At 48.5% G+C, this 20794-nt stretch overlaps 1 protein-coding gene across 6 annotated transcripts in view; it reads left to right on the forward strand.

Annotated features, from left to right (window-relative positions):
- MOCS1 (molybdenum cofactor synthesis 1) overlaps positions 1 to 20785 on the forward strand; it is a 29238-nt gene extending 8453 nt beyond the window's left edge. For 3 of the 6 annotated variants that reach the window (XM_012640893.1, XM_012640895.1, XM_012640896.1), the window contains 9 exons: positions 70 to 237; positions 11523 to 11687; positions 12219 to 12280; positions 12601 to 12712; positions 13032 to 13144; positions 13612 to 13722; positions 15960 to 16080; positions 16608 to 16655; positions 18611 to 20785. In XM_012640893.1, the coding sequence (XP_012496347.1) occupies positions 70 to 237; positions 11523 to 11687; positions 12219 to 12280; positions 12601 to 12712; positions 13032 to 13144; positions 13612 to 13722; positions 15960 to 16080; positions 16608 to 16655; positions 18611 to 19368 (1658 nt within the window). In that variant the 3' untranslated portion in view covers positions 19369 to 20785. Of the gene's footprint in view, positions 1 to 69; positions 238 to 2659; positions 2712 to 11522; positions 11688 to 12218; positions 12281 to 12600; positions 12713 to 13031; positions 13145 to 13611; positions 13723 to 15959; positions 16081 to 16607; positions 16671 to 18610 lie in introns of those variants that run through there. The other 3 variants (XM_012640897.1, XM_012640898.1, XM_012640894.1) reach the window with 3 other exon arrangements.
- Positions 20786 to 20794: the final 9 nt, after the last annotated feature.

Consider the following 20794-nt stretch of genomic DNA (forward strand, 5'->3'; position numbering starts at 1 on the left):
GTGGGGGAGCCGGGGCACCACGGGCCTGCCGTGCCCATCGCCTACCTCCACCTCCCGTCCTTCCCTCAGGTCAGTACTGCATGCCCGAGGAGGGTGTCCCTCTGACCCCCAAGGCTGACCTGCTGACCACAGAGGAGATCCTGACCCTCGCCCGCCTCTTTGTGAAGGAAGGCGTCAACAAGATCCGGCTCACGGGTGGAGAGCCGCTCATCCGGCCAGATGTGGTGAACATTGTGGGTGAGTTGGACAAAAGTTGTCACCACTCTTCCCAGCTCCCGCCTCATCCAGTGGGACTCAAGCATTAATGTTGAGATCGGCATCGGACGTTCATTTAGAGCATGGTGCCCACTGAGTCCTGCAACGCCTCTGACGCAGGTGCTATTATTATTCCCATATGTGATGGGAAAATGAGCCTTAGAGGTTGAAGAACTTGCCAAGGTTACTAGCAGAACTAGTAAATAACAGATCCCAGTGGCTGGCTGTCATAGTGAGACCAAAGTCCTCCCCAGGAGCCCACATGACCTGGCTCCTGCTGACCCGTTGGCCTCTCACCTGTCCCTCTGCCTCACCCCCGTCCCCAGTCACACAACCCGGGCCTTTGCACATGTTGTTCCCTTTGCCAGGAGCTCAGGACTCCTGCTGGACCTCCCCCAGGCCTCTGCTGACATGTCATCTCCTCAGCAAGGACTTTCTCAACCCTCCTGTCTAAAGTGCGTCCCCAGACACTCTCTTCCAGAAGTTGGCAAGCGACAGCCCCAGGCCCAATATGGGCCGTCACCTGTTTTTGTCTGACTTGCAAGCTGAGAATGGCTTTCCTATTTCTAAATGATGAGGAAAAAAAAATCCAAAGAAGAGTAACATATTCTACCATGTGGAAACTGTATGAAACTCTAAGTTTCCACGCTGCATTCATGGAATGGAGTAGTTGCAGCAAAGATGGTGTGGTGAAGCTGGCCAGCCAAGCGGGAAATATTTGCTATCTGGACCTTCACAGAAAAGGTGTGGCAACCCCTGCCTCACCACCTTACCCTACCTTGTTTTTCTTCGTAGCATTTACCTCATCCTGGCACGGTGATTGGGTTGTGTGCTTGGTTATTTGTCTGTCTCCTCCATTAATGGGTGTGAAAGCTCTCAGGTTGCTGGGGCAGGTTTTGCTCACAGCACCTAGCACCGTGCCTGACACACAGGTGGTGCTCGCTGAGACTTGTTGGATGAATGACCAGTGGGTCAATACAGTCTCTCTGCTGTGCCTCCTCACTAGCAGCGAACCTTCCGGCAACTTTTAAATCTGTTCTAAGCCTCAGGGCAGTGACAGTACCTACCTTAGAGGGTTGACCTGAGGAGGAAGTGAGAACGAAATGCCCAGCGTGTGGCCAGTGCTCTGTAAGGTAGCTCTGCACAACTTCTTGCCATGCACTGTGTCCCCAAGATCAGGAAGAGAGGGAGCTTTGCTCGTGTAATTTTAGATGATAAAATCAGAGGAGTATAAGGTTCCATGTTCTCAACTACAGTCTCTCCCCTGCCCTCCCCTCCCCTCCCCACCCCACCGCTGCTCTGGATGGGATCTCCCAACCCGCAGCTGTCTGTCTGCCTCACTCGCTGGTTCCATAAAGGTTCTCTGGAGTATCTGAGTGTGTGCCTCGTACTGTGCTGGGGACACAAAGATGAATGAGCTGCAGGTCTGTTGGAGGAAGCAGCTGCTGGGGTGGCATTGACCTGCTATATGTAAGGGCTGAGCAGGGGGAGCTCAGGTGCTGGGGGAGCCCCAGGGAGGGGCCCAGGGTGCCCTGACAGCCCTCTCCTCCCTCCTTCCCCATGGCCTGCTCCCTCCAGCCCCGGTCACTGGGATCCTGCCATGATTCCTGTGTTGGATGGGCTGGTGCAGGCAAGCTGACCCCTGTTCCAGGCAGCTCCTGAGAGCTGAGAAGCAGGCTGGCTTCCAGGAAAGGGCCGAACTTCTGAACCCAGCTGCGTGCCAGGCCCAGCCCCCTCATTCAGGCTACTTCCTCCACCCCCCACCTGCTGGCACAGGTTCCACTTTGTGCCAGGGCCTGTGGGAGAGCAGAGGGGGTGAGGCTCACTCGCTGGTCAGGGAGGGGCAGGATGGCTGGGCACAGACATGGGCACTCAGAACTCTCCACAGAGGCCCCTGACTGGCGGCACAGTGGGAAGAGTGGGACCCAGGAAAGTTGGCAGCCCTGGTCCCATTCCGCCACTTCCTGGCCAGGTAGACTTGTGCAGGTTCCTTCCCCACCCTGGGCCTCAGTTTCCTCATCTGTGGACAGGCACTTTACTGCTGTGATGTTCCCTGATTATTGATCCTGGCAGATGGCATGGGATGGGCAAGGGGTGATCGCCAAATAGATGCTGGTTGGCACAAGGACCTGCCCGCAACGACCCGCTTCTGAGGATCTGCCTCCTGCCTCCAAGGGGGTGGCTGGGTGGGTACCCTTCTCCTCCCCACCCCTTCCCTTCCCTAGTGCTTCAAACAGAGCGGCAACCACACCACCGTGAATTCTTATGGTGCTGCTCTTGCAACCACTTTGGCATCTCTCAGGCTAGCCTCTTTGATCTTCCCCAGGGGTGCTGCTTCAGAGCAAAACAGCCCTGGAGCATGGCGCTGGGGCGTGCTAGCAGGGGAAGGAGGGCTAGGGTGAAGGACCAGAAGTCAGCGCTGCGATGTTCAAAACCACTTGTGCCCACCCTCCCAGGTGAGAGTTTTGAAGGTGGAGTGAAAAGATGGCAGGTTTCAGGTCCCTGCCTGAAGCTCTGTGTGGCTTGGGGGTGCTGCAGAACGCCATGGGAAGGGTTGGACCCCTCAGTGCTCTCTGGCGCCCTCTGTCTGCAGTCATCGGTGATGCCCTCTGCCACGCCTCGCCTCTCCGGGGCTTCTCCAACCTGCCTTGCGTGTGGACAGAGTCCTCTGCCCCTTCTTTTCAGCTGACAGTTTAAAGAGGGGGGCAAGGGCAACATACGTAACCTAAACATCTGTACCCCTAGAATATGCTGAAATAAAAAAAAAAATAAAGTAGCACTGTCCAGTAGAACTTCCCAAGATGCTGGAAGCATTCTACACCTCTGTTGTCTGATACTATACGGTGGTCACTATCTACACATAGCTTTGGGCACTTGATCTGCGACTAATGTGGCTGAGAAACTGAATTTGTAATTTTATGACATTTTAATTAGTTTAAATAGTCTCATGTGGCCAGCAGCTGCCATGTTGGACAATGAAAGAGGGATTCTTCAAAAGAAGGAGGACGGGAACTAAATACACCAGTACTGTAATAGTTTTGGAGGAGTTTGCAGAGCCTTGTTTTGGATCCCAACTTCAAGAACTTGTCAACTGTCAGATAAGCTTGGCTTAGCCCTAGAATCCCTCAGTGTTGTAGCCTCTTCCTTTAATTTCTCTTTTCTTTCTTTTTTTCTCTTCTTTTGTTTCTTTCCTCTTGTCTTTCTTTACTTCCCTCCTTCCTTCCCTGTCTTTCTTAAAGAGCAGCTAGATCTCAGAGCTTAAAGCCCACAGAGGCCTAAAGAGATAGAAAGCCATTGACAAACCCAGAAAAGGGTTAAGGTTTTTGCTTTGTGTTACTTTTGGTGGATTCCAGTTGTACAGAGTTAGATTAATTCATAATCCTTGGTTCATGAGATATACTCATGTTAATTTACTTATGTGTTTTAGTAATGTTATAAATTCCTAGGGAAACCCACTACCCCACTAGATTGTTTTTTGTTTTTTGTTTTTCCCAAGAATAAGAACACTGGCTAGAACTTCCAACCACCTGTTTGATCTTCCCTATGCTGTACCTACCCCCACCCCAACCTCACCACCTGAGGTAAACACTCCTAAATGTTGTGTTCATCATTGCTTTGCTTTTAAAAAAGTAGATGTAATGCTTTTGAACCTTGTAAGTATCATGCTGTGTGTAGTCTTTCAGGGCTTGCTTTTTTGATTCAGGTGAAATGCATACATGTCATCCGGAGTTGGAGTTCTTTTCTTTTCCCTCTATTCCGTTATGTGACTAGACCCTACTTGCTCCTTTTATTGGGCATTTGAGTTGGTTCCAGTTTTTTTTGTAGTAAACAATGCTGCTTTGAACATTCTCTTCTCGTTAACGTATCTTGGTGTACCATTTCTCTAGGAGTGGAATTGCTGGATCATAAAATAGGTGAATGTTTAACTTTGGAAAACAATTTGGCATTACTTTATAAAGTGATTGTGCCAATGTGCAGCTCACCAGCAGTATATAAGAGATCCTGTTGAACATCTTCCCCAGCATTTAGTATTATCATTCTTGATTTTTGCCAGTTGAACAAGTGGAAAATTATATTTCATGTGATCTTGATTTGTATTTCTATATTTAAGAATGAAGTCAGGCATCTCTTCACATGTTAATTAGCTATATATATTTCTTTCTCTGTGTAATACCTGATCATGTCTTTTGCCAATTTTTCTATTTGGTTATTTGTCCTTTCACACTGATTTGGTAAAACTTCTGTACACATGTCGCAGATATCTTCTCCCAGTCAAAAAAATCAAGCTACACCTTGTGTAATGATTCTTTTGATCAGTAGCAGTTCCTAAATTTATCAGTTTTCTTCTTTTATGATTAGTGCTTTTTATATCGTGTTATTGAAACATCTAACCGAGGGTCAGGTCAACTACTGACGTTTTCCACTAAAAAATTTAAAGTTTTGCATTTAAGTCCTTAGTTCATCTCTGATGATTTTGGGAAATCCAATTTAATTTTTTTCATGTGGGTAGCCATTCTTGCTAGTTCCTTATATTGAACCATCCCCACTTCCTCCATAAATCTGCCAGGTAGGCATTGATCTGTTTCAGGTTCTGCTCTGTTCAGTTGGTCAGTTGTCTGTCTGTGTGCCAGTGATAGCTATATCTGTCACTGTAGCTTCATAATAAGTTAATTGTCTGGTAGAGCAAGTCCATTTTATTCTTTTTCAACAGTGTTTTAGCTATACTAAGCCTTGTCCGTGTAAATTTTAAAATCAGCTTATCAAGTTCCGTGGAAAATCCTGTTGAGATTTTGATTTCATTGAATCGGGGAAAATTGACGTCTTTTTTGCTCACAACCTCCCTGCCCCGCAAGAGCCGTCTACCTCCTTTGTCCTGCTTGTTGCTCTCTGTGGCTGACCCCTAGGACCACACTGCTCAGGGTCCTTGTCTGCTGGCCCACTCTTTGCCTCTATGCTGGATTTTTGACAGCAGCCGAATTCCCTCAAAGACTAAAACTCTCACAGAACAGCCCCTCCTTCGTGGTGACTTTCCGGGCTCCTAACTTAATTTTCTCCCCGCGTCTCCTTGGCTTTAGGCGTGGTAATAGAGTTCCAATTTCGCTAGCCTCAGTGCTGTGCTGTCCATGTTTTGGTCCCTTAATCCTGCCCACACATTTGCAAGCAGTCTTTTCATTATAGTCTCTTTATTTTAACCATCTGGGATGAACTCAACTTTATGTTCATTTTTAAAAATTACATTTTGGTTTTTGTTGCTATTGGGTTCCTTTTTTACCCAGCCAGGCTGCTATCTACTGTCAATACTATAGTATGTCTGTTTAAATTCTTTTAAGTCTTCTGTGCTAACAACCATATTATCTGTAACTAAAGACAATTTTTTTCTTTCCTATCTATATGCCTTTAATTTTCTTTTCTTAATACAAAATCTAGGACCTCCAGTGTGCAGTGTTGAATAGCAGTGGTAATAGGAGAATGCTCCTAATGTTTCCCCATTTAGAATAATGTTTCTTGTGAGTATTTTTCACAAATAATTTTTGTCTGGTTAATGAAGCTCCCTCCCTAGTTTACTAAGGTGTCTTTTCTTTTTTTAATTGCATGCTTTTTCTACTTACATTAGGATGATCTATGGGTTTCCTCTTTACTCTGTTACTTCGAATGATATTTACAGATTTTCTAATATTAAATCTGGAATAAGCCCAAACTAATGGTGGCATATTATGGTTTTATGCCCTGTTAGGTTCAGTCGGCTAATATTTTTTTTTAGGGTTTTTCGTCTATATTCATGAGTGAAATGGACCCGTAGTTTTCATTTCTTATGACTGACTGAACTGATTTGGTATCATGTCTCAAAGAATGAGTGAGGTTGTATTCCCTCGTATTCTATTATCTGTGACACTTTGTGTAAGTCCGTGATAATCACATCCTTGAAAGTTTGGTAGATTTTACCTGTAAAACTCTATGTACCTGGTATTTTCTTTGGAGGGAGATTTGTAACTGCTGCTTCAGTTTCTCTAATACTTATTCTATTCAAGTTCTATAGTTGTTTTGCAGTCAGTTTTGGTGGATGTTTTTATTTTTTATTTTTTAAAGGAAATTTGTCATTATTTCTGACTTCAAATTTGTTAGAATGAAGTTGTTGAAGAAAAATATTTTCTTAGTTTCTTAATCTCTGTTTTACTTATAATGTTGGCCTTTTTTATTCTTGATATGATTTATTTGTGCCTTATCTCTTTTTTCTTAATGAATTTTGCTAGAAGTTTATCTATTTTGCCAGTCTTCAACAAACACACTTGGATTTGTTGACTCTCTTTATTGCATGTTTGTGTTCTCTTTCATTATTTCTGTTTCTAGCCTAGCCTAGGCTATTGCTTTCATAAAATTTAGTTTTAAGTATTTGTAAATATTTATTTTGTTTTGTTCTTTGATCTATGAGATATCTAGAAGTAGTGTTTTTCATTTTCAAGTATATGATGATTTTCAACTTATGTTTTATTATTAAATTCTAACTTAATTGTGTGGTAATCAGAGAATGTTAGCTATACGATCCTTGCTTTTTAAAATTTATTGAGACTTGTGTTTAGAATTGTTTTGTCTTATTGATAAATTGAATCTTTTATCATTATGTACTAGGTCTTTCTATTTAATGATACTTTGGTCTTAAGATCTATGTATTTTATTTTACCTAAGTTTTATTAGCTTTCTTTTGGTTTTTATATGTCTGTGTCTGTTTTCATCTTTTTATTGTGTTCCTTTCTGTGTTCCTATACTTTAGATATATTTCTTATAACAGCTAAGTTTTGTTTTCCTTTTCAAATCTGAAAATCTCTGTCTCTTAACTAGTGAGTTTAGTCTTTTTACCTTTATTGCAATTATTGATATTTGGGCTTATTTCTATAATCTTTTAATTTGTCACACTTTGTGTTTATTCTTCCTACTTTCTGGTTTTTAAAATGACTCCCCCAACTTCTTAAGACTCAAGCACACTCTTCTGCCCCCTGATTTCTGCAGCCCTCCTCCATGATATTTTCTGAAATTTTACTTCTTATTATGAATTGTCTGTCCCTCTCTTTTAAAAGCACACTCTGTCTTTTAATACAACAACAAGCTTTACCAAGGTGTTTCATCACCTTTAACTCTCACAGTGTTGCAACGTCTGCTGAATTTTTTTCTTATTTCATTAGAGTATTTCCTCTAAAAGTTTTTCAATGCAGTTCTTTGTATGGCAAATCTAATTAAATCTGTTATCACAGCTAGTTTTCATAATGTTTTTAGTACACTTATGCCCTGTTAGGTTCAGTTTCTAATATTTTGTTTATGATTTTGCATCTGTATCCATGAGTGAAATGGACCTAAAGTTTTGTAATGTTATTTGAATGAATATAAAGTTTTAGGTTCAAATTCTTTTCTTCAGCATGTGAAAAACATTACCCCGTTGTCTTCTTACAGTCAGCATTGCTGTTGAGAACAGTCTTATGTCAGTTTGGTTCTTACTCCTTTGTAACAGATGATACGTTCTTTTGCTCTGAAAGTTATTAGAGTGTTTTCTGTCTATCTGATTTTCTTGAATTTTACTGTAGTGTGTCTAGAATAGGATTTTCCTCATCTGTTCTGATGACATTCGTTGAAATTTCCCTTTCAATTCTAAACCATTGTCTTAAGTTTGGAGAAAATTTTCTCTATTATTTCTTTAACTATTTCCCTCTCACCATTTAGATTTTTTCCCCCAGGACCTCTGTCACCTGGATGTTGTCCCTTCTACTTTCAGCCTCCACGTGTCTTAAATTGTATTTGAGTTTTTTATTCTCCTCCTCTTTTTCCTGGGAGAGCTCCTTAATCTTATCTTCCAACTCACTAATTTCTACCTCTGTGTCCTTATAATTCTTTTTCTTATATCTTGTGTTCTTTATTTCACAATTGTTTTTACCTAATATTCCCCCCCCTTTTTTTTTTACAATTTAGAACTTTATTTCACATAGTTATTTTTTTTCTAATTTTTTATTTCTTTTACTATATTTATCATGCTTATCTTATGTTCTTGGTCTGACCATTTTAATATTTTTTCTTCTATCAGTATATTTTAAAGGATTTCTTTTGGGGGGGTTTGAGGGAAGGAAGCTCAAGGCTCTCTTTAGTGTAGGCCTGACTTTAGGTTCCCCTGAGGGTTTTGGCTATTCTATATGGCATTGCTTAATGTGAAAATGTTTAAGGCAAGATCCTAGTCTTTGATGGGCAGAGGGTGCTCAAGGAATTGAGAAGGGGAGTGTCTCAGGTCCCAGAATAACAGAGTTATTTACTTTAGTTTGTTATGTCCCCACCAGACAACCAGCCTTGCCATCAAGACTGCATGAGTTGTTCACTGTACAACCCCTGGTGATATTATTCACTTAGATTATGATGAGAATGACACCCTCTAGGGTTGTGGTAAGTGGCCATCTGGCAGGTCTTTGCCTTGGATCCCTCAGGGAGAAGCAGAGTTAGAAGGAGACAATCACCCTTGATTTTAATCCACCATTCCTGGGGCTTTAGAGTGGGGAAAATGGAGCAGTGACCACTTGAGTGTGGCCAGTCCACACCTGTTGTCTTCAACTCCTCTTCCAGCAGGGCTTGGCAGCTTCCCTGAGTTTGCCTCCAATAGATTCTAAAACTAGTTCTCTGGGCGATTGCCACTGATTTCATCAGTAAGGGGATAAGCAATGATTGTGCCTACGTGTCAGTGGTCAAGGGCAAGAATAAAACTTAACCTGCCTTGCTTTCCTGTATCTGCTCACATTCTCTGCCTTCAACCCCAGGCTACCGCCTGCACCCCGTGCCAGTTCAAAACAGCTGTCCGTCGTCCCGAGTTTCTCAAGACTCTTGTTTCAAGTTCTTAGGCTCTATGTTTTTCTTCAGGGTTCACTGGGCAGAGGGAACCAACAACCACTGCTGATTTTCCTTGTTGGAAAAGCTTGAGTGAAGCACTTTTCTTTCTTTTTCAAAAACTTTCATTTTTAAATTATCGGGGATTTTTGTTGTTTTTTTGGTTTTTTTTAACAGAAGTAATACATGTTTATTTCAGATAAGCAAAAGATTGTCACTACTACTCATTCGTAACCACTGTTGGTACCTTGCTTTGGTGACCTGCCTGCCTTTTTTCTCTGCATCTGGTGCTTACTGTTTTTAACCTGCTCTTTCTACTCACTATAACATGTACATTTCCCTACACCCTAACACAGAATTTTACTGTCATTTTTGGTCGCATAGTGTTCTATCATCCAGAGAAAACATAATGTAAGCAGTTTTCTATCGTTGGCTATCTGGATTATTTCCCACATCCCTGTATTATGTATTGCTCTGTAACCAACATCCTTGTAGGTAAATACTGTTCACATCCATGATTATTTCCTTAGGTTGATTCTTAGAAGTGAAATTCTAGGTCAAAGGCTTTATAAAGTTCCATACATAACCTCGCTCTGGAAAGGTTATATAATTTTATTCTTATACCATGGGTGTATTCACTTCAATGCACCCCTGCCTAAGCCGTGATTAATTTTGTAACCTCCTGCTGCCTTTTTATCAGTTCAGCTTCATGTGAGCACTTTTTTCCTGGTTTCTACTCTCATGCAGCACTGAGCAGATTTTTCACAAAGAGACATGTTCACGTAGTTTCTTAGAAGCACCTGGTCTGGTGGCTGGAAGGATCTAGTCAATGGGACTGTCTGTTGTGTAGCACAAGCTCGACTAAAAACCAAGGGCTGCGTGTGTTTCCCTACATTATGAAAGAAAACCTTTTCATTATAGAAATAAATTTTAGCTATCAATAAATATAAACATCAACTATAATCCTATTGATCAGAGATAACTACTGTGAACATTTTGACAGTGTATCTTTTCTCTAGATTTCATTGCATTCGAATGTGAGCAGGTAGGTCTTTAGGGCTCATTCTTTTCATCCTTTGTTCCTATGTATGCAGTTCTTCAGGAATTCCTTTGCTCAGTTTCCTAGCATTCCCATTTGTTCTTCGTAAGTCTCCATTCTGCTTTTCCATTCAGTTTTTTCTTTCTATAACTATATTTTTTTTAATTTCCAAGAGTCCTAATTAGTTCTTTTTCGTGCTTTCTGGGATGCACTATTTATCCCAATGAGGATATTCACTCTGTTTTTTAAAAGAATTGTCTTCTGTTTTCTCTGTTGCTTCTTTTTCTTCTTTCATTCTTCTGTCTGGGGGATTGGTTATCTTTTCCAATGTCCTCCTTAAAAGTCTGGCAATTCTTGACTGTGTACTCATCTTAGTGCCTGAGGTCTCGTTGGCTTGCCTGGCATTGCTGTTTTGGTTTCTGTTTCTGCTGGTTGCCCTGAGGAGGTGGAGAAGGGGTGTGGGCTTTGGGACTCCCCTTCTCCTGAGTGTCTGTGGGAGACTCGCCTGCCCCCATGGCTGGCTTTAGTGTCTACACTGGTGCTCTAGCCTCGGGGAAAATGCTTCTGTTGCATTCCTCGTGTTGACAGGGAAAAACAGGCCAATTTGCCCAGCTCCTCCAAATGCAATTTCTGATGTCCTTGACATGCCTTGGGACCTCTCTGCGCCCTGTACCCACGACTACTAAGCTTGGTGCACACTAGTCACCTGCCTTGTTTTTACAGAACGCTGTCCTGGGTACACTTTGGGTAGTGATCTCTGTCCATCTGATCCCATTCGCTTTCTCTCTTTCAGTACTTCTGTGCCTCTCTAGGCCATTGATGGCATTCTTTATTACCTTCCAATGCTGTTACGGATTTTTAAAAAATCCTTCTGTTATTTCTAGAGATTTTTAGTGGAATAGAGCTGTCAAATAGCACATAATTATTCCAACTCTTACTTGCTTCTGTTATACAGCATATCAGGACCTGCATAGTTGGTTGTTAAGAGCAGAGTCCTGAGTCAAGTACACGTGAATTGAATCCCATCTGTTCTTACTAACTGTGTGACTTTAAGCAATGTTCTTAATCTCTCTGAGCCTCTCTTTCTCCTTGTCTACTAAATGGGGGTACTCCTTGTTGTGAGGCTTTGGTGAGCTCATGTATGCAAAGCCCTCAACAGAGCACCTAGCACAGAATGAGCACTCAGTGCTTCGTTTTTTGGTTGTTTTGGTCATTGTTTTTGTTTTTACGTTTCTCATTAAGCTAAGCCTGGTTAATAGAGGTCTGCACAGAGCCTCTTTTCCATCCATCTTGTTTGGACAAAGCTTTGCCTTCCAGACCTCTCCCGGCCTCGCCAAGAACAAGCTGTCTGACGCCCCGTCCATTGTCTCTGCAGCTCAGCTCCGGCAGCTGGAAGGGCTGAGGACCATTGGCATCACCACCAACGGCATCAACCTAGCCCGGCTGCTGCCTCAGCTTCAGAAAGCTGGTCTCAGTGCCATCAACATCAGCCTAGACACTCTGGTGCCAGCCAAGTTTGAGTTCATCGTCCGCAGGAAAGGTGATCAGTGTCCCTCCCAGGGCCGGTGTAGCTGGGGAGGATGTGGCCGTTGCTAGGCGAGGGGCCTGGTCCCTTCCTCTTGGTGTCTGGGCCAAGTCCAGCCCCCTGCCTGTTTTTTTATGAGTTTTGAGTCAAGAATGGATTTTTGCATACTACATTTGAAATCAGCTAATAATAGGGAACATTAACTGTAGACCCCAATTAAACAAAATATTGTCTCTGCAAAAAGAATTCCATTCTTCCATCCCATTTGTAGACCTGTATTACAAAAAACTCTACTCAATTATTATTACCATATTTTGATTTTAATCAAAAACCACCTTATGACATATATTTATATAGGATCCTCAATTTTACCTCTCGGCTTGCAAAGCCTAAAATATTTACTCAGGCCTGCTACAAAAAACGTTTGCCGACCTCCAGACTAGGTGGTCTCTGAGGCTCCTTATAGCGCTGGCTTCCCTGTGGGTGTGTGGGGCAGGGGAGAGGGAGGAAGTTCCTGGACCTGTGTTTCTCTCTCCTTGCCCACAGGCTTCTACAAGGTCATGGAGGGCATCCACAAGGCCATAGAGCTGGGCTACAACCCAGTGAAGGTGAGGACGTACCCCACCACTGACTCTGACTTCCTCTGTGCTGACTTGGCCTTCCCCCCAGCTCCCTGGCCCATCTGGCAGCCCACACCCAGCCAGCCAGCCCTCCCCACTTCCTTCCAGCTGCATCCAGCCCTGCCTGCCCCCAAGAGAGAAGGGAGAAAATCAGTGACCCCCTTGAATCCCCCAACTTAAGAACTGAGTGGGAGGGGCAGGGAACAGGTCCTCCAGTGGAAGGCCCCAGTGGTGCTGGACCCCCAAAGGTCATCCCATGAGAGAATGCAGGGGGGACAGCCCTCACAGTCCCATTGTCCCTCGGCCAGGTTAACTGTGTGGTGATGCGAGGCCTAAACGAGGACGAGCTCCTGGACTTTGTGGCCTTAACCGAGGGACTGCCCCTGGATGTGCGCTTCATAGAGTACATGCCCTTCGATGGTCAGTGACACGGGGTGGGAGGGAGGAGGGGGCTGGGCCTGGGGTGAGTGGGGTGGCCTGCCCTGTGGGTACTGCCGACCCCAGGAATGGGGGCCTGGGCAGGCGCCGGCTCCAAGGCTGTGTTGGGCATTGGTGGCCTCTCAGAGTCCAGTGTAGGTGTGGTTTGATCAACCCATTTTAGGCAGGGCCCCCTGTCTTCTCACCCAAGAGGCTGGGCAACTGATTTCTGTGCTGGAGGCGGGGGTGGACTTGAAGGCCCCAGGGTCCCTTCAACTCTGTGATTCAACAGATCCCCCACCGCCCCCCAACCCTAATGTAGGCAACAAGTGGAACTTTAAGAAGATGGTCAGCTACAAGGAGATGCTGGACTCCATCCGGCAGCAGTGGCCAGAGCTGGAGAAGCTGCCCGAGGAGGAATCCAGCACAGCCAAGGTGAGGGAGCAGGAGGGTGGGGCGGGCTCCCCTAGGATGGAGAGCAGGCAGTGGTGTGGGTAGTGGGAAGCATGGCAGAGCCATCACAACGCCTCCCTGTTTCAGCAGTGGAGAAGTAGACTGCGCTTGGGCAGGCAGGGGGTTAACTGATCAGAGGACACGCTCTGCAGGGGGTGGGGAGTGTGCTGTCCCACTCTTCCATGTGGCCTTCTCTGGACATGCTGGCCATGGGCCCCTGTGTCCCTGGCGGGTTTCCTCTCAGGCAAGCCAGGCTTTGGCAGAGAACTCACAGGTCATCCATTCTTTAAGAGTTTTCTGTCGCCTGAGGGTCTCGGGTGCCACCTTCGCAGGGGCTCCCCTGGGAGAGGGCTGGGGAGTGGGGGTCCCTATGTCAGGGCAGGAGAGCTTGGGCTCCGCAGCGCCTCCCGTCCCCTCACTGCCCTCTCCCGCCCGCCTCGCCCTCCCAGGCCTTTAAAATCCCCGGCTTCCAAGGCCAGATCAGCTTCATCACATCCATGTCCGAGCACTTCTGTGGGACCTGCAACCGGCTGCGGATCACGGCAGACGGGAGCCTCAAGGTGAGTGTCCCCTCCTCCACGAGGACCCTGGCCACCTCCATGTTCTCATGTCTCCTCCCACCTGTGCTCGCTGACAGGGGAGGAGGCCAGCAGGGCACACGGGGTGGTTGGTGTGATAGTGTCAGGTTTGAGGGGTCATGAGAGCAGCTGATGAGGGTGAACTCGTGGCCCCTGTGGAAATGTCACTCTGATTCCTTCCTTCCTTCCATCTTTGGGTCTCTGAAGTAGCTTCTGGTTGATGTGACCCCCTTTCCAGCACCCGGTGCTACCAGAGGGGAGGACCAAGGGATCAATATGCAGTTTGCCCAGTGCCCGCCGTGGTGGGCCCCTTCCACCAGCCCGGGGCTCCGCTCTGAAACTGGCATCTGTTAGTGACATCTAATGAGCACGTCCTGTGCGGTCAGCCCTGTGGGGATGTCAGGGCCGTACAGACTCACTGGTGAGACCAAACAAAAAGGTGACGTGCGGTGGCACATAATTCCTTGTCAAATGCATGGCTGGCCAGGTGGGGGGTGGGGCGGTGGACCTTGAGGAAGAGCACCATGGACCTCAGGTAGCCTTGAAGCACAGGGCTGGGCAGGAGAGGTGAGGAGGGGAGGACGCATACGTGGGGTTCACGCTGACTTGCAGGAGCAGATTAAAGTCCGGTACGTGGAGACCACATCGTAGAGTGCTTTGGTTCAGAATGTGTTCTGCTGACAGTAGGGCTCTGTGCAAGGTTTCCGAATGGGGGAGACACGATTGACCCCCACCCAGGTTTTAGGAAGAATAACGCACAGGTTGGATGTGAAGATAGAAAGGCCAATTCAGCGGCCACCAGCGATGCTCCAGGCGTAAGAGTGAGGCGGAGGCGGGAGGGAAGACTCAGCTACGTAAAGCATGAGGAAGGGGAGGAAGGCATCTCTGCAGCTGCCTTGGATCCGGTTAGGAGTGGGGCCGTGGGGGATGGCGGTGGGTGGGTTTGGATGCATCCAGTTTGACCTCCAGCAGGTTGCTGAGAAGATGGGAGATTTTTCTGGGCTGGAGATGTAGAATTGCCTAGGTAGCATCTGTATCAGTCAGTGTCCCAGCTGGAAATGGAGGTAGGTTCTGACAGGAGGGTAATGAAGGAGCTGTTTACGGTGTCTCGGGGTAAGGGCCCCAAGAAGGGATGTCGAGGCCCTCAGGACAGTCAGCAGCAAACACCTATTCCCACCTCGCGGGGAAGGGGAATGGGAGGAAGCGATGTCACTGGGACCCACTGAGGGCTGCAGCCTGGGAGGAGAGGCCACCAGGTTGGCACTTCAGCTATGGAGGGAAGCAGCTGCTGCCAGAGATGTCAAAGCAGGGAGGAAGCAGGGGACAAATGCCCCAACCTTTCTTTCCTCGCAGCCTTGACCTCCCAGGCAGGGGCCAGCCTGAGGGGAGACCACCAGGTGAGGTCCACGCGGGGCGCCTCCTAGCCACAGAGCAGGGGCAGCGAGGAATGAGGAACAGCTGCACAGTACAGTCGTCACGCTTTCTGTCGCAGGTTTTGTAGGCATCATATCTTCTCGAGTGATCCCTGCCCTCAAGGGCTTCTCACACATTCTCCTGTCTCTGTGGCCACAGTGCCTTGCGCAGAGCTGGCACACAGTGGGTGCTCTGTAAGGTTTTATGGAAGGATGGTAGGCATCTCAATCTCTGGGACTGCCCCCCAGCACCCAGCCTCTCTTGGAAGCTGGGAAGCGTGGAGTGAAGTTTGAGGGATCTCAGGATGTCATTTCCCCCAGCTCTCAGCTGCTCAGCTACCAGGCAGGGATCACAGACTCACACAAGTGCCCGGACAGGCAGGTGACGTCCACGGGTGAAGGGACCAGGAGGAGACAGATGCGAAATGGGATGTGCATGCCACATCTGGGGGCACTTCCAGGATGCATGTAGCTCCAACTGAGTGGGGGTCATTCCATCAAATGTCTCGGGAGAAGGTACAGAGCCGGATTCTCATGTGCTGTCTCTGTCTACATCTACTTAGTTTTTAAAGTACACGGAAGGAAGCATGGCTATAACTCAGACACTGGCCTTGGGAAGTCTGACTTCGCTTCTTGCTCTTCTAGCCCCTGACCCCTCCATATAGCACCTCTGTCCCTCATTGCCGGGGGTACTGCCTTGGGAGGCCTGGCACTGGTGCCCTGCCCGGAGGCTCAAGGGATGGTGTTACTGCCCAGAGGCCAGGAGGCCAAGCCTCAGGGAGGCATGTTGTCCTCAACCCCACATAGGTCTGCCTCTTTGGGAACTCCGAGGTGTCTCTGCGGGATCACCTGCGGGCCGGGGCCTGCGAGCAGGAGCTGCTGAGAATCATCCAGGCTGCTGTGGGCAGGAAGAAGCGGCAGCATGCAGGTAAGGGCAGGGCAGGGAAGGCCAGGCTGGACGGTGAGTGGGCCATCGTCTGCAGGAGGGAGGTCCAGAGTTAGGGCTGAGAGGGCCAAGGGGCACCTGGGAAGAAGCTGGCAGGGCTCAGTGTTGTCCCCACTCCCACTCACTCCGGCTGGACCTCCAGACTCAGAGTGCGGGGATGCTTCTCCTCCTTTGGGGAAATTGTCATAGCCGAGGCTACGCAGGAGAGGGCACCCGGAGTTCTCGTGGGCTGCTTTCCTGGGCACAGGGAGAGGGGTGGCATTGCTCCCCTCTCATCCCACATGTTGCCTTCCGATAGGGAGGGCAGAGTCCTGGGTGTCCACAGACCGTTCCCTGGGCTCTGCCACGAGTGACCTTGTGGTGTACCTGTGGGCCTTTTGTCGGGGTGCGAGCAGCTGATGCTGTGCACAGGGGCTGTCAGAGCACGTTCATTTCAGTGAACTCTCCTCCCCCTGCCCTCTCTCCCCCTCCCTGCTCTCCTCTCCCTCCCCATCTTTCCCTGACCCCAGGCATGTTCAATATTTCCCAGATGAAGAACCGGCCCATGATCCTCATCGGTGGGTGACCCATCAGTACGTAACCACTCACCCTTGTCATTTGGGGACCCCGTGGGGTGGGGCCCCTGCCATAGTAACTTCCAGCTCCACCTTTCATCCTGATGTTTTCGTTCTTACTTTTTTTCTATTACTCCTTCACCTTTTTTCACCCCTTCAAGCCTTTACTGTTTCTTCTCTTCCCTGTTCATGCTCCCCTCACCATACCTGTCACAGACATGATCATTCTGTCTCGGCAGAAGTCAGGGTGGGGATCCCCCGATTTAATAATCACAAGTTAGTTGTTCCCTGAGAATTGAGCTCCTGGATAAAATAGAGACCTTTTCCTCAGCTCTGGAATCTCCCAGCTTGAAAACAATTTTAGATGTCATTACCCCCGGCAATATGGAACAGTCCATGCGCGTGTATCTGGACTGTCAGCCCCAATAGTTACCACACATCTGTGCCAGGCGGAGCTTGAGGCAGCAAGCTAATAATGTTATGTTTTCAGGGAGGAGACAGCCAGAATTTCAACTTCCCAATTTCTTAACTCTCAGGAACGTCTGTGCATAGGACATATGTCATGTGCATAGGATGCTTCAAACCCAAACACCCTTTTTTATAAAGCCATATGTAGTGCCTTACCCCAGGGGACTGGGCTGGCCCCCGGGAGCTATGTGTACAGCTGCCATTGCCCCTTTGGCAGAGTACCCAGATTAGAGAGGGGAGGCCTTGTCCCCTTGCTCACACCCAGCTTGGGCCCCCTGAATTGTACCATTGGACAAAAGAAAGCACTGAGAAAAACTAGAGGAAAGGATTCTTTTCTCCAGAGGTTGGAGCAGAGTGAGCCCAGCGGCCCAGGGGACAGCAGGCTAGAATGGGCTGGAGACAGCCCAAGGACCACCTTTGCTCACAGTCCACCCCATAAAGGACAGGCAGGGCACCGCTGGGAAGTGATGGTAGCGCTCCCTTGGGAGGCAGACTTTATTGTCCCTTCTTCCCCCACCTCCAGCCTCATGGTCCTCTTGTTGGCCCTTGGCCCATGCTGGTGTCCCTCATGGCAAGGAGGAGTGGTGCCTTGATGGCATCCCCCCTGGAAGGGCAGTTGTACCTCTGACGTTCACGTGTCAGAGCATGATGGGAAGCCGGAAGTTGGGAGGCCATTTGCTTCCTGCAGAATTTCATTACTCTTGGGGATATCGAGTCACTAGCCTAGTGTGCTTTCTGTAAATCCAGGAGTGGTCTGGAACAGGACCCTCAGCCTTCACATACGTGTGAATCACGTGGGGATTTTGTTATTTCAGATTCTGATTCATCAGGTCTGGGGTGGGATCCTGCATCCCTAGTGAGTTCTCAGAGGTGCTGGTGCTGCCGGCCCGTGGACTGAGTAGCAAGAGCTGCAAAGTCCCCAGGCCCTCTGGACCACGGGAATCAGCCTGCCAGTTTTGTGTGCACTTCTCATGTGCCTGAGGGAACTTGAAAGACACGATTTAAGTAGATTAAATATTTCCCTTAGTACCTTGCTGTAAACTAAATGACTATATTAACTCTTCATAGAGACTGTGAAGATGAAAATGAGTGTAATTGGTAATTCAGGGTGAGACCAAGCTATAGTCTTAAGAAAATGAAGGGACATTGAGAGGTCATTTGATCCAGGCTTCGGCCTTCACACCTTAAGGTGTTTCTTAAGAGAACTTGGGAAACAAGACAGTTCTCACGAGGAAGGGAGCCCAGGAGTAACCTTACACCAGCGCTGCGTGGCAGTCACTGGTGTCTTGCACGTCACCTGGCGGGAAGGGCTGTGAGCTTGCATTTGGGTGCCTCCTGCCTATGCACTTCTGTGTCGTCCGTGCTTTTTTTTCACCCCTCTTTCTCCATTGTGAAAGAAAGAACTTGGGTGGGAGAGGGTTGGGGAGTAGAAAGTGGGAAAAAGAATTGCCTTATGGACTTAGTCTTTCTTTTTCCTTCTTGCCTTCCAGAGTTACTTTTGATGTTCCAAGATTCCCCACCAGCCAATCCGAGCACTTCCTTCTGGGACCCCTTCCACATTCAGGGTCTGAGACCCAGAGTGAGCTTCTCCAGCCAGATGGCAACTTTGTGGAAAGGACGTGGGGTCCCCCAGACCCCTCCCATAGCCCAGCAGCGGCTGGGGTCTGGCTCCCCTCAGAGACACTACACTTCCCACGCGGACTCAGATGCCAACTCAAAGTGCCTTAGCCCGGGGTCCCAGGCTCCTGCCGCCCCCTCAGGACCCCCATCAACCTCAGAACTAACCCACGTGGACTCGGAAGGACGGGCAGCTATGGTAGATGTGGGCGGGAAGCCAGACACGGAGCGGGTGGCTGTGGCCTCAGCTGTGGTCCTCCTGGGGCCTGTGGCCTTCAAGCTCGTCCAGCAGAACCAGCTAAAAAAGGGAGATGCCTTGGTGGTGGCCCAGCTGGCTGGAGTCCAGGCGGCCAAGCTGACCAGCCAGCTGATTCCTCTGTGCCACCACGTGGCCCTGAGCCACGTCCAGGTGCGGCTGGAGCTGGACAGCAGGCGCCATGCTGTGGTCATCCAGGCGTCTTGCCGGGCTCAGGGCCCCACTGGCGTGGAGATGGAGGCCCTGACCTCTGCCGCTGTGGCCGCGCTTACCCTGTACGACATGTGCAAGGCTGTCAGCAGGGACATCGTGCTGAAGGAGATCAAACTCATCAGCAAGACGGGGGGCCAGCGGGGGGACTTCCACCGGGCTTAGAGCTCCTGCCCCCTCTCACCCACGGCCAGCCAGGGCTACAGATGGGGTACAGTCTGGGCTGAGGGAAACACGTCACGTTCCTTTAATCCCAGTCCCTGTTCACCTGCACCAGCAGGAACCCAAGCTCATCCCGCTTTGCTACTAGGTCTGCTGCCAGATGCTCTCTGATGACCTGTGGGGCCTCCTGTGTACAGAGGGGACACCGGCAGCCCCTAAGCCTTCCAGGACACTAAGGTCACTGGAGGGAGTTATAGTGAGCAATGCTAGATAACTGAAAAATCACATCATGTTATTTGTGGACTATCACAGACCACCAGTTTCAGACAGTCCAGCCCATAACTTCTACTTCTCATTCTGGGTTTTCTCTTCTGCTTTCCTGGGGAAGGAATAAGGGTTCATTAAGCAGAGGAGCCCACTTTGAGGAGGGAAAAGCACAAGCTTGCATAGAGAACGTACCCCAGCTTCTCCCCAGCAGCTCTGATTCCCAAGTCTGTGAAGCCACAACCCTGCCTGGTCCCAGCTTCTCCCCCATCTCGCCTTCTGCCCGAACCCATGTCCCCCCAGACTTGCAGGCTTTCAGCTTAGCAGCTGCCCCCTCCTGCCAGCCCCTCCCACAGCCTGCTCCTCGTAAACAGGATGCACACGCGTGGGCCGCGGCCTTAAGGGCTTCTGACTGACCACACAGCCCACACCTGGCCCTGCTCCAGGCCGTTCCACCCACCCCTCCTTATTCTGGAAAATGTCAGGGAAAGAAGAGAGGTGAAGATCGCCTTTGCCCTCACAGCGCACAAATAAAGCCACGATGCCAACCTTGCAGATGCAAGAACGAGGACTGTCTGTGTGGACGGTGCCAACCTGCTACAGTGTCACACCCATCCCTCAAGCCCATCCCAAAACCCACTCCCCTGGGGAGGAGAGGAAAAGGAGAACCCTGGAAAGCCATACAAGGGGCACATTCTCTAATACCTCCCTGCGGGAGAAGGTAAAGTGAAGCAGGGGGCATAGAAATGCACCATCTAAGGGAAATGTTAAAGGGGAGGAGGCGGTGTTCAAACCCCCTGCTTGTACCACCAGCTATCAGAGCCCAGGGGAGCCCAGGAGTTACAGTCTCCTGGTTCTCACATCCCTAAACACTGCAGTGGCCTTCTGGGTCTTCTAATGTGGATTGGCACCTTTGGGTCTGTCTTCAGTGGTGTCCCCTGCCTGCCTTCCCTCTGCCCTATGCTGAGGTGTGCTGGCAAAAGTTTAACAACCAGCTCTCTGGAAAACAGACAACTTCCAAGACATAAATATGCCCGTGTTGACCAATTTCAAGCTACCAATATAATTTTAAATGGCTTGCAAACCTCCTGAAAATGTCAACAATTAGTTCTCATGGAGCTCCAGGACACCACTGGCTGTGCCAGCTCCCGAGCCCACCCCAAGT

Source organism: Propithecus coquereli, unplaced genomic scaffold (genome assembly GCF_000956105.1).
Source record: "Propithecus coquereli isolate 6110/MARCELLA unplaced genomic scaffold, Pcoq_1.0 Scaffold158, whole genome shotgun sequence".
Lineage (NCBI taxonomy): Eukaryota > Metazoa > Chordata > Mammalia > Primates > Indriidae > Propithecus > Propithecus coquereli.